This window comes from Bos indicus x Bos taurus, chromosome 2 (genome assembly GCF_003369695.1).
Source record: "Bos indicus x Bos taurus breed Angus x Brahman F1 hybrid chromosome 2, Bos_hybrid_MaternalHap_v2.0, whole genome shotgun sequence".
NCBI lineage: Eukaryota > Metazoa > Chordata > Mammalia > Artiodactyla > Bovidae > Bos > Bos indicus x Bos taurus.
Genome location: NC_040077.1, coordinates 18,868,920 through 18,885,763, shown reverse-complemented (window position 1 = coordinate 18,885,763; position 16,844 = coordinate 18,868,920). Strand labels below are relative to the sequence as shown.

Here is a 16,844-nt window from a genome sequence, read left to right as displayed (position 1 = left end):
GTGGCAGGATCAAATATATGAAGTGAAACTATACAGCCATTTTGCCACAAATCAGGGTAGGAAGAGGAAGATTTCCTGTCAAACACAGCATTTATACTCAGTTGTGTCCGACTCTTTGCAACCCCATTGACTTTAAAGCCCATGGAATTCTCCAGACCAGAATATTAGAGTGGGTAGCCTTTCCCTTCTCCAGGAGATCTTCCCAACCCAGGATCAAACCCAGGTCTCCTGCATTGCAGGTGGATTCTTTACCAGCTGAGCCACAAGGGAAGTCCAAGAATATTGGAGTGGGTATCCTATCCATTCTCCAGCAGATCTTCCCCACCCAGGAATTGAACCAGGGTCTCCTGCATTGCAGGGGGATTCTTTACCAACTGAGCCATGGGGGAAGCCTGTCAGTCAGCAGTAGGCGATGCGGAAAGTCAGATCACAGGGGAAAGATTCAGAAGAACTGCCAGTCAACTCAGGAGTTGCTGTGGATTTGTATGATGTTCCTTTGGGGCTCTGGCCAGCAATGCATCCACAGGGTGACAACGGAACCTTAAAACTGCAACCAGAGGCCTCCCCTTACCTCGGCATCAAAGCGGGGATCCTGGTAGGCATCACTGATGTTCACTGGAAGGCCCGTGGAAGCCACCAGCTCGGCAACACTGTTATTTATCAGCCAATCGGAGTACGATGATTTCTCCATGCTTTCTTTGAAACTATCAGGACACCAAGGCAGGCAGAAAGAAAAGAGAAAAACATCAGTTTACCTGAAAGCTAACCTGTAAAAGTACTCCTGTAGCAGGACTATCCATCCTCATTAAGAAGGGGTATGTGACCTTAGTCACAGAACAATAGCAAGGTAATTAGCAGCAGCTACGACAAAATGACTTACCTGCTATCTTGTAAAATAATCAGCTCCATGGGTAGAAATTATAGACTCTTTAAGATCCAGAGAACAACTCTAGGTTTTATTTAGTCCCCAAAGCAGGCAGAGGTAGAACAGACAATCCGGAAATGACCAAAATTGACAATAAGATGCCAATGCCATGGCATAATAAATTACACTCACCCTCCTAAGCCCACACCTCTTAACAGAGCAGACTAGATGCTTGATACTAGGGAAAATGAAACCCAAGAGCGAGGGAGAATTCAGAAATAAATTGAAAATTTACAAAAGTTTAAGTGTAGCAAAAGAGCACATCTAGACTCCATCTTAGTGTTCTGTGACCATTTTTTTGTAGTTTCAGAGTATATTTCTTAACAAAAATACATTTCCTACTTACAAAATCTTACTGAGAAACATGTTTTAACTCTACCCTTGACATTAATAATTTAAAATATATTCATGTATGATTTTAACAAGGAATTTTATGTTAAATGATTTTGTTAACTTTCCCTTGTGCCCCTTTCACTACAAAGGTCAAATTACATAAATGCCATAAGAATTAGTCAGGTTCCCCACTTCATCCTTCCCTTCCAACATTTCTTCCTCCTGTACCTACTGAGCACTGCCAGGAGCTGCAGAAATGCAAAATGGAGTACTGTTCAAATTAGCAACACCAAGGAAGATTTCCTGGAGGATGTTAGCTTTATGGCTTGGCCAATAATAATTGAAATTATGTAAATGAATTTAAGTGTACAGGGTAATGCTTTTCAAACTACATTCTGTGGAACCCTGGGTTCCTGAAGATGTTAATGAATGTACCATAGTAAGAATAATAACTCTATTGACTTTTTAATCTAAGCTTCAGTGTACATAAGAAAAACACTAAATTCTGTACATAGAAAGTGAAAGTGAAGTCAGTCAGTCGTGTCCGACTCTTTGTGACCCCATGGACTGTAGCCTACCAGGTTCCAGGTTCCTCCGTCAATGGGATTTTCCAGGCAAGAGTACTGGAGTGGGTTGCGATTGCCTTCTCCAGGAGATATTCCCAACCCAGGGATTGAACCCGGGTCTCCCGCATTGTAGGCAGACGCTTTACCATCTGAGCCGGTCATTGTTATTATGCAACAATGTGTCTGTGTGGAATTTGTGCTGTACTGGGAATGCCAGGAACTGGCATGGAGAGGCCACTGGATACGTGAATGAGAGGGAAGCACAGATATTATTTACCACCATTAATACATCTCAGAAGGAGATCAGCCCTGGGATTTCTTTGGAAGGAATGATGCTAAAGCTGAAACTCCACTACTTTGGCCACCTCATGCGAAGGGTTGACTCATTGGAAAAGTCTCTGATGCTGGGAGGGATTGGGGGCAGGAGGAGAAGGGGACGACAGAGGATGAGATGGCTGGATGGCATCACTGACTCAATGGATGTGAGTTTGAGTGAACTCTGGGAGATGGTGATGGACAGGGGGGCCTGGCGTGCTGCGATTCTTGGGGTCGGAAAGAGTCAGACACGACTGAGCAACTGAACTAAACTGAACTGAATACATCTCATCTGTAATGACCGTTGGTCTGTGTCTGAGAAGTTCAACATGGATTTGTGATGCTTGTTATTCAGTCCTTATTGCATATTAAACGTTGCTTGTACATAAACTTATTCCTTATGGATCTCTAGCTGAAAATGAAAGCATTAATAAAAAGCAGAGGTGAATTTCTCTGGTGGTGGCTAAATCAAAGAGGTAAAAAGACTGAGGACTTCAAAGAGAAGACAAGCTCTTTATTTTCTCTAACAAACAAAAGAACAACAAAAAAAGTCCACGTTTTATTTTCTGTTTATTATGCCCACGAGAAGTGAAATTTCACATTGTGCTGCAATGAAAGCAGAATACAGGAAGAAATATGAAAATGCACCTGATATAAGGACCCAACTTAATGAAGTCATTTGTCAGTTTATAAAAGGCTGTGACTGAATGCTGATCATTTCTTGCAGAGGCTCATCGATCAGTTGATTCATTCTGTGCTGCTTGTGTACCATAATTTTCTTTTACATCTTCCGTGATGAAACAGTGGAGAAAGTGCTGACCTATAGTGTGATGAGAAGAGCTGTGGTGGGACCCTGGGGATGAGCTAGGGAAGGAAATGAGAAACATATGCTGGGGTTGGGGGAGGCTAAGCAGGGATCTGAGAACTGAGGAAGGTCAGCTGGGGCCATAATCAATCTAAGGGCTTCCCTGATGGTTCAGATGGTAAAGAATCTGCCTGCAATGCAAGAGTGAAAGTGAAAGTGTTGGTCACTCAGTCGTGTCTGACTCTTTGCAACCCCATGGACTGTAGCCCACCAGGCTCCTCTGTCCATGAAATTCTCCAGGCAGGAATATTGGAGTGGGTTGCCATTTCCTTCTCCAGGGGATCCTCCCAATCCAGGGATCAAACTTGCGTCTCCTGCATTGCAGGATGATTCTTTGCCATCTGAGCCACCAGGGAGTCCAACAATGCAAGGGACTGGGGTTTGATCCTTGGGTTGGGAAGATACCCTTGAGTAGGACATGGCAACCCACTCCAATATTCTTGTCTAGAGAATTCCATGGACAGAGGAGCCTGGTGGGTCACAAACAGTTGGACATGACTAAGTCACTAACACTTTCACAATCAATCTAAGGAGATTCACTGCAGTTTGGAAACACGTCAAAAATTTGATTCCTCCATAGGCTGTGAGTGCAGATGAGATTGTGGTAGCTCAGTGGATCTCAGTTGCCATGTGCATAACCGCAAAATAACCAGTTAGGTTATTTTAACTCTTTAAAGAGTTAAGATCAAGATTAGTTTAAAGTAACAAGAAAATAGTAAAGAAATCCTTTAGCTTGTATTTTACTAGGACCGGGCACATAGGAAGCTTGGGGTTTTAAGTGAGTTTCCTGTAAAGAGCTACAGTTTGATTCCTCTTCCTCAGTGGTATCTTGATTCCAAGTGTGAGACTCACACTAACTCAAAGAGAACTTCATGAGCTTAAACATACTGACTGTGGAGGGATAAAAGAGAATTGTCCTATTGCACAAAACACATAATTCCTGAAATGTGGCTGTCCCTGAAATGAGGCCCAGTGAGTAAATATAAACATCAAGGTCGACAAGGCGCCAAGCAGCGTAGGAGAGAAATCGATACAAGTAAAACAAACCAGAAAATACCCCAGGACGAGGAACTTCACCAAGTTTAATTGTCTGAAAAACCTTTCTCAGCTAAAGGTTCAAACATAGAAAACTGTATGAAAATAAATATGACTATTTTTTAGAATTAATTCTCAAAATGAGTCTCTAAATTAGAAGACAAAATATCTGAATAAAATAATGTTAATCATTAGACTGTGTCTGTATTGATGGTTTTGTTCTCAAAATCAGAGAGACTGATTTCCTTTAGGATTGACTGGTTTGATCTCCCTGCAGTCCAAGAGACTCTCAAGAGTCTTCTGCAGCACAATTCAAAGGCATCAATTCTTCTGCACTCAGCTTTCTTTACAATCCAACTCTCACATCCGTACATGACTACTAGAAAAACCATAGCTTTGACTATGTGGACCTTTATCAGCAAAGTAATGTCTCTGCTTTTTAATATCTGCTGTCTAGGTTTTTCATTGCTTTTCTTCCAAGGAGCAAGCGTCTTTTAATTTCATGGCTGCAGTCACTGTCCAAAGTGATTTTGGAGCCAAAGAAATGAAAATCTGACACTGTTTCCAATTTTCTCCCTTCTATTAGCCATGAAGTGATGGGACTTGTCTTTCCTAGAGACTCCCAATACTTCACTCTTTCAAGGATGACCATTAGTTGGGCTGCTGCAAAATGCTGGAAAGTCATAAGTTAATCTTGAATGAAATGATCTATAAGGGTCTTTTCTTTTTTTCTGACAAAAGGGAATTGATACATGGGAACCCATCTATATACATATGGTCTCCTCAGCCCCTTCCCCTACCTGTACAGAATGAGATATAGACAGAAACTAAAGAGGTCCCTGGAGAAGGAAATGGCAACCCACTCCAGTGTTCTTGCCTGGAGAATCCCAGTGATGGGGGAGCCTGGTGGGCTGCCGTCTATGGGGTCGCACAGAGTCGGACACGACTAAAGCGACTTAACAAAGAGGCCCCACCTTCAGGAAGCTCACAAGCAATGACAATGGATTGTGACGTCCTAAATGAAGATGTAAAGACATTATGGGAACAGAGAAGAGAAGGATCAGTTCTGTCTAGGCTGGGAATGATATTTGGAAACTACTTCACAAAGGAAGTTAGTATAAGCTGATCTTATAAGGAGGATAAGTAAGAGTCATCTGGCAGAGAAAGAAGGTAAAAGCAATTCAGACAAAACCACAACAGGAGTAAGGCTTTAGAAGTGTGAGGTTTTCTGTACTGGTATAATGAATAGTAGAGCTAAAACTTAGACTAAATGGTAGAAGTGATGAATACGGCTCTAATAGAAGAGGCCAGCCTCTATATTGTGTGGTTCTATGCACAAACACAACCACATTTATACTCATGGTTCCCATACACATGTCAGCAGCCCATGTTCCCTCCATATGCATCTAAGCACTTTCTGGACATTTCCTTCTGGTTATCCACAGACACCTCAAATTTAACATTATAAGACTGAACCAACACACTCTCCTTGACGTGTTAACAATCAATAAAAAAAACAACAAACAAACTGTGACCATAGATCACTGGGTAAGGAACAGAAGTTTCAACATAGACACAATCTGTTTTCTTATTTTTGGGTCATGATTGATTATCAATTGCCCTATGATAGGCTGAGTATTATCCAGTAGGGGTAGGATTCAGAGAGACGAAGAATCAGGAACACCAAGAACTCTTCGAGACAGAAATTTCTTTTTTATGCTTTGTAAACAAAAACTTATTTTTAATCTACATCTTGTACCTGGTACTAGTTTCCATCTTGCTCCATTGACCCGAGGTCAGTCTGAACTTTTGGTTCACAAAGAGAAATGCCCTTCCTTACTTTTTCTTCTCAAGTAAGCCTGTCTATCCCTGGGTCCTACCTGAAGCTTTGAGCTGTGCAACATTATTTGAAGTTGTCTTTTAATTAGGAGATTAAGGAACTGAGTCAATATCAGTTGAACTCAAAGCTAGGACCCCAGCAGGAGAATCTCAAATGCCTAAATCTAGGACATTAACAATTTACTACTGCCCTCAGTATATCTTTGAAGGTTACCAAATAAGTCTTAGACATAAAAGGTAATGGGAGAGAACTTAATTAGCAAGCAGAACCAGCCTGTCAGTTGTTATACTGTGGTGGGAGAGGAAGATGCTCTAAGTTGCAGACCTTCCTGAATTTTATCATGACCTGAACTTGTTAATGGACTTGCTGTTATGGTCTATCTTGAGGACACTTCATTACACTTGTATTTCTCATTCTAGGCATTGTGTTATCAGAAATTAAGACATGGAAACCAAATAACACATTTTCTGTCCTTCATTTCCTCAAGTTGTACAATGGGAATGATGAGATTTATCACTCCAAGGAGTTGGTATCATTTTGGGAAGCATCTTGCACCTCTCATTTGGGTGTCAGACGGCATTACTGTGAGTAGTTGGTGTTTACAATTTAGTATCAGGTAGTGACAACTGCTTGGTTTCATAGCTGAGCAAATCTGGGTTTGGGGGGCTTATTTCTGTTTTTTGTTTTTCTTTGTATCTTGGCCCAACATTTCCTTGCTATGAGACTACAGATCAAATTTTAATAACTCTGACTGTTAGTTTCCATAATAGAAATTAGGGGAAATACAGCCCATTTTACAGGGTTGTCTTGAGGATAATATAATATACAACAATAATAATATACAACAATAATATAATGTTGAATAATGCATAGCACATGGGAAGCTTTCACTATTAGTTCCTTGTAGCCCAAAGATTCTTCTTTTATTAAAAACACTAGGTGAGGTGTGGTCAGTTTAATTGCTTATCTACTGGTGCAGGAAAGATGTTACTGTTTATTGGCTGTGGCATTGTTGTCAGATTTGGAGAGGTGCTGAAGTAAAAATATGCTAGCTGGTAAAACTGTTGACAATAAAGTATAAGGTTAAAATTCTATCCATCTAGATGTGTCAAGTAGCCCTATCACATCTCTCTTTGGGGTTCCTGTGGGCACCTCCACCCATCTGCTCTGGATTGAGAGCATATCTTCCCACAAGTCCTGTGCATATGTCTACACAGCAAGAAAGAAGTGGACTCAATGCATTAAAATATTAACTAAGGCATGTTAAATGAGAGACCTGAAAAAATGAGAGAGTAAAGCATAAAAAAAACAATCATTAAGACTTCCAAGTTGCCATGATTCTGTTCACTGTGTGGCATCAATATAGGGCACAGCTGACAGGCTACTATTTTATGTTTGACCTCAGTACTTCTTCATGTGCCTTGTTTTCATGGAATGTTTTTATAGCTTTCATCCTTCTCTGTGACAGTCTTACTAAATTGACAAGACCCCTGGCCCAAAATAAATAAGTAATGAGAAGGTCTGTCTTTCATTTAGTCTTCATATTCAAAGCCAGGAAAAAGAAAAAAAATAACAAAAACATATTTGAGAGGTGAAAGCTAGATGTTTGGGAAATGTTTCCTTGAGTTTCCTAAGTTTTTTGGAAGACACAAAAGCTTACTAGAAATATTTCCTCTCCTTCACTGATGTTTGATTATTATAATTAGCGTTATGCAAATGGGGTGTAGACACATACATTACTACTGCCATGGAGGTTATTTATAAAATAGGGCTATATTTGGGGAGGAGGATTTGGGGCCATATGGCAGAAAGTAAAAAGGAACTAAAAAGCCTCTTGATGAAAGTGAAAGAGGAGAGTGAAAAAGTTGGCTTAAAGCTCAACATTCAGAAAACAAAGATCATGGCATCTGGTCCCATCACTTCATGGCAAATAGATGGGGAAACAGTGGAAACAGTGTCAGACTTTATTTTTTTGGGCTCCAAAATCACTGCAAATGGTGACTGTACCCATGAAATTAAAAGACGCATACTCCTTGGAAGAAAAGTTATGACCAACCTAGACAACATATTAAAAAGCAGAGACATTACTTTGCCAACAAAGGTCCGTCTAGTCAAGGCTATGGTTTTTCCAGTAGTCATGTATGGATGTGAGAGTGGACTGTGAAGAAAGCTGAACACCAGAGAATTGATGTATTTGAACTGTGGTGTTGGAGAAGACTCTTGAGAGTCCCTTGGACTGCAGGGAGATCCAATCAGTCCATTCTGAAGGAGATCAGCCCTGGGTGTTCCTTGGAAAGAATGATGCTAAAGCTGAAACTCCAGTACTTTGGCCACCTCATGCGAAGACTTGACTCATTGGGAAAGACTCTGATGCTGGGAGGGATTGGGGGCAGGAGGAGAAGGGGACGACAGAGGATGAGATGGCTGGATGGCATCACTGACTCGATGGACATGAGTCTGAGTGAACTCTGGGAGTTGGTGATGCACAGGGAGGCCTGGCGTGCTGTGATTCATGGGGTCGCAAAGAGTCGGACACGACTGAGTGACTGAACTGAACTGAACCGAAGCCCAGAAATATCAAAGTGATATTATCACTGCACAGTTCAGTTCAGTTGCTCAGTCGTGTCCAATTCTTTGTGACCCCATGAACTGCAGCACACCAGGCCTCCTTGTCCATCGCCAACTCCTGGAGTTTACTCAAACTCATGTCCTTTGAGTTGGTAATGCCATCCAACCATCTCATCCTCTGCCATCCCGTTCTCCTCCTGCCTTCACACTTTCCCAGCATCAGGGTCTTTTCAAATGAATCAGCTCTTCGCATGAGGTGGCCAAAGCATTGGAGTTTCAGCCTCAATATCAGTCTTTCCAATGAACACCCAGGACCGATCTCCTTTAGGATGGACTGGTTGGATTTCCTTGCAGTCCAAGGGACTCTCAAGAATCTTCTCCAACACCACAGTTCAAAAGCATCAGATCAGGCATAATTTGTTCCAGTGTCAACACTCCATCCATATAACATTCTCTATATTTTGTGGGAAAAGGAGGTTGGATACAACTAGATGACTCTAACAATAGAGCTTCCTGATAAAGAAGCAGCCTTGGCACCAAGTGGGAGCCTCAGAGCTCAGTTGCTGGTACCTGGAAGACAGATCTACTGATCCACTTCCTTGCTAAACAATCAAGAGGGAGTTGGGCCATCTGGATCTTTTATTTTTCATCTAGCAACATTAAATATTGGCATAATAAGGTTCAGCAGCCCTGAATTTGCCAGACAATAGACAATCAAACAGAGAAGGCAATGGCACCCCACTCCAGTACTCTTGCCTGCAGTCCATGGGGACACGACTGAAAGACTTCACTTTCACTTTTCACTTTCATGCATTGGAGGAGATGGCAACCCATTCCAGTGTTCTTGCCTGGAGAATCCCAGGGATGGGGGAGCCTGGTGGGCTCCCATCTATGGGGTTGCACAGAGTTGGACACGACTGAAGCGACTTAGAAGCAGCAGCAGACAATCAAAAAGAATGTCCTAAGGTTCTCATTTAAAGGATGTTACACAACAACACAAATCTTACATTTCAAGATGACTGGTCATGGTGGTGATGGTGCTATTTTAATGTTTAATATTTTAAAGATTTTCTTCGTTCCTTGAAATTAGAATAAGTATCACATTTTTATTCCTACAAAACACCAATCACATGCTTCCTAGCAGAGGTACAGTCAAAGAAAGGAGATCCATGAACAAGAAAGTAAAAGAGAATATATTCGTGATATACTATAGCAGTATTCTGTCTTACATCAATGTGTAAGTTTGTCTAACCTACTACTCTAGGTAATTGAGAAATTTCAAAGAAGGTAAGTAGAACAGAGAGAATTTCCAAATTGGTAAAGCCCACTAAAAATTTGTCCCTCCACAAAAGAATGAGAATACTAGCAAAAAATGGTCAAAATCAACTTTTTGAAAACTGTGGAAATTAAAGAGAGGCTTACAAAAATCCAAAGAGTGTTCATTCAAGAAAAACAGTTGAATCTCTATAAGGACAGCAAGTTGTGTGTTATTTAAACTTACCTTATTCTCATCTCCCTATCTCAAGCTCTGGGGTAGTGGTGAAAACCAACAGACTCATAATCATGCTAGCTGTGAAAACCAGTAGCCAAGGAGCCACTGGCAGAGGAAGAATGGGTTTGGAACTCCCCAAAAGTCACATCCCTAGAGAATTGTTATTATTTGACCTATTTGGCAGCTCCATGGAAACCTCCACTCATAAAGCTTTTCTTTACTGAACTGACTTTGAGCTTGCTTACTAAGCACACCCTTTATCCCAAAGCATTTGTGAGGGGAAAAATGGCAGCAATTGTTTCATATCACAACTGCTTTAGGCAGAAAAACATTTACAGCTAACAAGAAGCTGACCAGAAAACCTAAAAGAAGAAGTATGGGAATAGGATATTACTCGGGAGATTTGAAAAGTTCTGACATGTTCCTGGAAATATAGAATTGAATGTATGCTCAGAAAAGACCACAGAAGGTCCTAAACTCCCACCTCTGGTTGACCTTGAAATTCTGTGAAAGCAGAAAGTGAAAGCTAAGTAAACTTCCTGTCAGAGAATTGAAGGTACCCACACATGCACACAGATCCCCTCAGCAAGGCTGGAAGACTTACTGGTTCTTTTTTTTGTTTGTTTTGTTTTAAGGAAACCTCAACCCAGTCATGAGTTCACAACTGAGCTAACTAAGCAGAGAATTCAGTTGCCACACACAACAATGAGAGTTCATGAAAGTCAGCAAACAACAAATAGCAGAAACAACAATAACAGAAACAAACATAAACAACAGCAAAGCCTGGATGGAATGAGTGAGGAGCTGATATTATTTCCAGTTTTCACTTAAATTATTCAGTTTTAAACAGAGAGAGAGAGAGAAAAAAAAAAATAAATAGGAAAAAAGCAATCAACAGAAACTGCCTCGAGTAAGCCCAGATGTTGGATTTATCAGACAAAGACTTTAAATTGGCTAATATAAATGTGTTCAAAATACCAAAGGAAACCATATTCTGACCCGCCCCAAAAAAAGAGCCTATAGAAAAATATGAGAATAATGTCTCACCAAATATCAATAAAGAGATGGAAATCATAAAAAGGAACCAAATAAAAAATTCTGGAATTTAAAATTATAACGACTGAAATGAAAATTCACTAAGAGGGATCAACAGGAGGTGTGAGAAGCCAAAAGAATCATTTAACTTGAAGATAAGTTAATTGAAGATAGAGTATCTGGTCTGAGGAACAGAAAGAAAAAAGAATGAAAGAAAAGTCTTAGTAACTTTTAAGCATATAAACATATGCCTAATGGAAGTCTCAGACAGAGAGGAGACAAGAAAAGGAGAAGAAAAGATATTTGAAGAAACATGGGAGAAAATATCACATATTTGACTAAAATAAACATTCAGTCAGTTCAGTTCAGTCGCTCAGTTGTGTCCGACTCTTTGCAACCCCATGGACTGCAGCACCCCGGGCCTCCCTGTCCATTGCCAACTCTTGGAGTTTACTCAAACTCATGTCCTTTGAGTCGGTAATGCCATCCAACCATCTCATCCTCTGTTGTCCCCTTCTCCTCAGGCCTTTAAACTTTCCCAGCATCAGGGTCTTTTCAAAAGAGTCAGTTCTTCACATCAGGTGGCCAAAGGATTGGACTTTCAGCTTCAGCATCAGTCCTGAATATTCAGGACTGATCTCCTTTAGGATGGACTGGTTGGATCTCCTTGCAGTCCAAGGGACTCTCAAGAGTCTTCTCCAACACCACAGTTCAAAAGCATCAATTCTTTGGTGCTCAGCTCTGTTTATAGTCCAGCTCTCAATCTATACATGACTACTGGAAAAACCATAGCCTTGACTAGATGGACCTTTGTTGGCAAAGTAATGTCTCTTCTTTTTAATATGCTGTATAGGTTGGTCATAACTTTTCTTCCAAGGAGCATGCATCTTTTAATTTCATGGCTGCAGTCACCATCTACAGTGATTTTGGAGCCCAGAAAAATAAAGTCTGTCACTGTTTCCACTGTTTCCCCATCTATTTGCCATGAAGCGATGGGACAAGATGCCATGATCTTCGTTTTCTGAATGTTGAGTTTTAAGCCAACTTTTTCACTCTCCTCTTTCACTTTCATCAAGAGGCTCTTTAGTTCTTCTTCGCTTTCTGCCAAGGGGTGGTATCATCTGCATATTTGAGGCTATTGATATTTCTCCCAGCAATCTTGATTCCAGCTTGTGCTTCTTCCAGCCCAGCATTTCTGATGACGTACTCTGCATATAAGTTAAATAAACAGGGTGACAATATACAGCCTTGAGGTACTCCTTTCTCTATTTGGAACCAGTCTGTTGTTCCATGTCCAGTTCTAACTGTTGCTTCCTAACCTGCATACAGGTTTCTCAAGAGGCAGGTCAGGTGGTCTGGTATTCCCATCTCTTTCAGAATTTTCCACAGTTTGTTGTGGTCCACACAGTCAAAGGTTTTGACATAGTTAATAAAGCAGAAGTAGATGTTTTTCTGGAACTTTCTTGCTTTTTTGATGATCCAGTGGATGTTGGCAATTTGATCTCTGGTTCCTCTGCCTTTTCTAAAACCAGCTTGAACATCTCGAAGTTCATGGTTCACGTACTGTTGAAGCTTGGCTTGGAGAATTTTGAGCATTACTTTGCTAACATGTGAGATGAGTGCGATTGTGCAGTAGTTTGAGCATTCTTTGGCATTCTTTCTTTGGGTTGGAATGAAAACTGATCTTTTCCAATCCTGTGGCCACTGCTGAGTTTTCCAAATTTGCTGGCATATTGAGTGCGACACTTTCACGGCATCGTCTTTTAGGATTTCAAATAGCTCAACTAAAATTCCATCACCTCTACTAGCCTTGTTCGTAGTGATGCTTTCTAAGGCCCACTTGACTTCACATTCCAGGATGTCTGGCTCTAGGTGAGTGATACAACATCATGATTATCTGGGACATGAAGATCTTTTTTTGTATAGTTCTTCTGTGTATTCTTACCACCTCTTCTTAATATCTTCTGCTTCTGTTAAGTCCATACCATTTCTGTCTTATATTGTACCCATCTTTGCATGAAATATTCCCTTGGTATCTCTAATTTTCTTAAAGAGATCTCTAGTCTTTCCCTATTTCCTCTATTTCTTTGCACTGATCGCTGAGGAAGGCTTTCTTATCTCTCCTTGCTATTCTTTGGAACTCTGCATTCAAATGTGTATATCTTTCCTTTTCTCCTTTGCCTTTCACTTCTCTTCTATTCACAGCTATTTGTAATTCCTCCTCAGACAACCATTTTTCCTTTTTGCATTTCTTTTCCTTGGGGATAGTCTTGATTCTTGCCTCCTGTGCAATGTCATGAACCTCCGTCCATAGTTCTTCAGGCAGTCTATCAGATCTAATCTCTTGAATGTATCTCACTCCACTGTACAATTGCAAGGGATTTGATTTAGGTCATATCTGAATAGTCTAGTGGTTTTCCCTACTTTCTTCAATTTAAGTCTGAATTTGGCAATAAGGAGTTCATGATCTGAGCCACAGTCAGCTCCCGGTCTTGTTTTTGCTGACTGTATAGAACTTCTCCTTCTTTGGCTGTGAAGAATATATTCAATCTGATTTCAGTATTGACCAAAAGAAACATTAATCTATACATTTAAGGATCTCAACAAAATCCAAGTAAGATAAACTCACAAGGATCCACACTTAGACAAATCATTAACAGACTATTGAAAACTAATGGAAGCCAGAAGGCAGCTGAATGACATAGTCAACGTGCTCAAAGAAAAAGACCATTAAAGAAGAACTGTATGTCCAGCAAAATTATACTTTAAAAATAAAGGCGAGGTTGAGACATTTTCAAATAAACAAGAACTGAGAAGATTCATTACCAGCAGACGTGCCCTAGAAGAAATGCTAAAGGTTGTCATTCAGGCTGAAATTAAAGAACACTAGAGAGTAATCTGAACCCACATGAAGAAGTAAAGAGCACTGGAAAAGGTAACTCTATAGTAAACACAAAAGATAGCATAAGTGTATTTTTTGTTTGTAACCTTTTCCCCCCCTCCTATCTCATTTAAAAGACAGCTGCATAATGAAACAATAGTAAAATTTTATTTAGGGGGTTATAATGTAAAAAATATAATTTGTAAGACAACAATAACACAAAGGTTAGAACTATATGGGTAACTTTTCTTGTACTACAAAAATTAAGTTGGTATTAATCCAAATTAGACTGTTACAAGTTAAGATGTTAGTTGTAATCCCCAGGGCAATCACTAAGGAAATCATTGAAAAAATAATAAAAGAAATGACAAGATAATTTAAATGGCACATTAAAAACTGTGTACTACAAACGAAGGCAGAAATGAAGAAACAGAGGGACAAAGAGACGTAAGACATGTAGAAAACAAACAACAAAAAAGGTAGATGTAAATTCTACTTTATAAGTAATCATTTTAAATATAAATGAATTAAACGCCCCAAACAAAAGGCAAAGATTGGCAGAACAGATACAATAACATGAGCCCATATAACAACTACATGCTGTTTATTAGACATACTTTAGGTTCAAAGACACAAACAGGTTAAAAGTAAAAGGATGGAAATGTGTCTACCTCAAACAAATCCTCCCCAAGGTGCCTAACTTGAAGTACAATATGTATTTGAGTGAAAAGCTGACTTAACCCGCCACATTAAAAAAAACTAAGATCAGGGCATCTGGTCTCATCACTTCATGGCAAATAGAAGGGGAAAAAGATAGAAGCAGTGACGATTTTATTTTCTTGGGCTCCAAAATCACTGCAAACAGTGACTGCAGCCACGAAATTAAAAGACGCTTACTCCTTGGAAGGAACGCTATGACAAACCTAGACAGCATGTTGAAAAGCAAAGACATCACTTTGTCGACAAAGGTCCATACAGTCAAAGCTTTTTTTCTGGTAGTTTCTGGTTTTCTAGTAGTCATATACAGATGGTTTTTCTAGTAGTCATGTACAGATGTGAAAATTGGACCATAAAGAAGGCTGAGCACCGAAGAATTGATGCTTTTGAATTGTGCTGGAAAGTATTCTTGTGTCCCTTGGACAGTAAGGAGATCAAACCAGTCAATCCTAAAGGAAATCAGTCCTGAATATTCATTGGAAGGACGGATGCTGAAGCTGAAGCTCCAATACTTTGTCCACCAGATGCAAAGAGCTGACTCACTGGAAAGACCCTGACTCAGTGAAAGATTGAAGGCAAGAGCAGAAGAGGGCAGCAGAGGATGAGATGGTTAGAGAGCATCACCAACTTAATGGACATGAATTTCAGCAAACTCTGGGAGACAGTGAAGGACAGGGAAGCCTGGTGTTCTGCAGTCCATGGGGTTGCAAAGAGTCGGGCATGACTTAGTGACTGAACAACAACAACACAATGTATTTGAGTGAAGAAGTTCTGAAATGTTTGGGAAAAATCAGTTTCACACAACTCTTATATTTTAAAATAACCAGCACAGGCACTGATTGAGGCCACATACACTGCAAGCGTTAATCAAAAATGTGTTAAATGTCTAAAATTTTGTTGTGGGTCACAACAATATAGGAATAATGAAATTAATTCTGTGGGTTCAGACAGCAGGTGTTTTTTTTTTTTTTAAAGAATAGACTAAATCAGAAGACACATACATAGTAAAGGTAAGTATAGTTTCAAGAAACATGTTTTAGATATATGTGTGTGTGCATTTGTGTATCTATTTACATACATTAACTAGGTTTGGATGTACAATGTTTACTTTCACTGTAGGTTGCAATAAAAAAGGTTGAAATTCACAAGCTAGGGGATACACAGTGAAATTGGCACAGTTAGGATTCAGGGTAAAGCAACATTAGTATTAGCAACATTGTTCATGGTAGGAGCAGAATTTCTAATTCCCCAAAGCATCATCAGGATGGCATGCTTTTCAGTGGTACTGTCCAAGCAGGGATGAGTCACATCACACTTCCAATCCAGATAACTGCTGAAGATCACCTCACCTGGGCCAGGTTCATGTCAGAGTTATAAAATGTACAATATGACTGTAAGGTACAATCACATTAAATTGTGATAAACAAAATCCTCATCATACGTAGTCTCTCCAGGCTAACACAGTCTATTCCAAGTTTATTCCTGAAAATGTCACTGCTGCTGGACAAAAACAAAGAACATCTCTAGGAGTCTTGTTTACAGATTCTTGACCCAAGGCTAGAGCTCATCCTATAGTTTCGTCTCATTATAGTCACATCTCATGGAAGTCAGTTCCTTCTCACCTCTCAAAAGATCAGATTTGGGCCATGGGGGCTGGAAGCCTAAAAGAATGAGTTACAGAACAGTGAGGAGTGCTAGAAGGAAAAAGTTTGTTTATAGAACTAGATTCCACATAAAATTGAAAAGGAAAAGAAAAAAAATCAATAAGGCATTGAAACTTGAGTTTCAGTATTTTGACCCCAAAAATGCAATGCAGAAAACTAATGTTGAGAAGAATCATAGGGCTATCCAATCTGAGACATGAAATAAACCCTAAAAGTCTCCAAGATACTTCTTAAAGTTGAGTTGTACCCTCAGGGGGCAGATGTAGATAAATTAAGGGATAGAAAAGTCACAAGAAAAACATGTGAAAGGGCCATACTATTTCACTGAATCTGCAATATATTAAATCAGTTGTAAAATGCCCTGTTATTTTTGAACCACTGAAAGAAGACAAAAAAAATGCTGCAATGAGTCAATGTATTCTTTTCACTTAAAATATTAATATTTTCATCTTAGAGAGTTTTTGATTAGACATACATTTTATCATATGCCATTCTTGAAGGAAAATTTTAACTATGTAAGTTGATTATATATAGAAGGAAAACTTAGGAGCAAAAGAAATTGACATTTCTGAAATTTCTTCAAATTCAGTGTCACTCTCCTGAATCAT

At 39.7% G+C, this 16,844-nt stretch overlaps 1 protein-coding gene across 1 annotated transcript in view; it reads right to left on the bottom strand.

Annotated features, from left to right (window-relative positions):
• PDE11A (phosphodiesterase 11A) overlaps positions 1-16,844 on the bottom strand; it is a 422,322-nt gene that overhangs the window by 202,267 nt on the left and 203,211 nt on the right. The window contains exon 6 of the mRNA XM_027556915.1: positions 572-704. Within this exon, the coding sequence (XP_027412716.1) occupies positions 572-704 (133 nt within the window). The remainder of the gene's footprint in view (positions 1-571; positions 705-16,844) is intronic.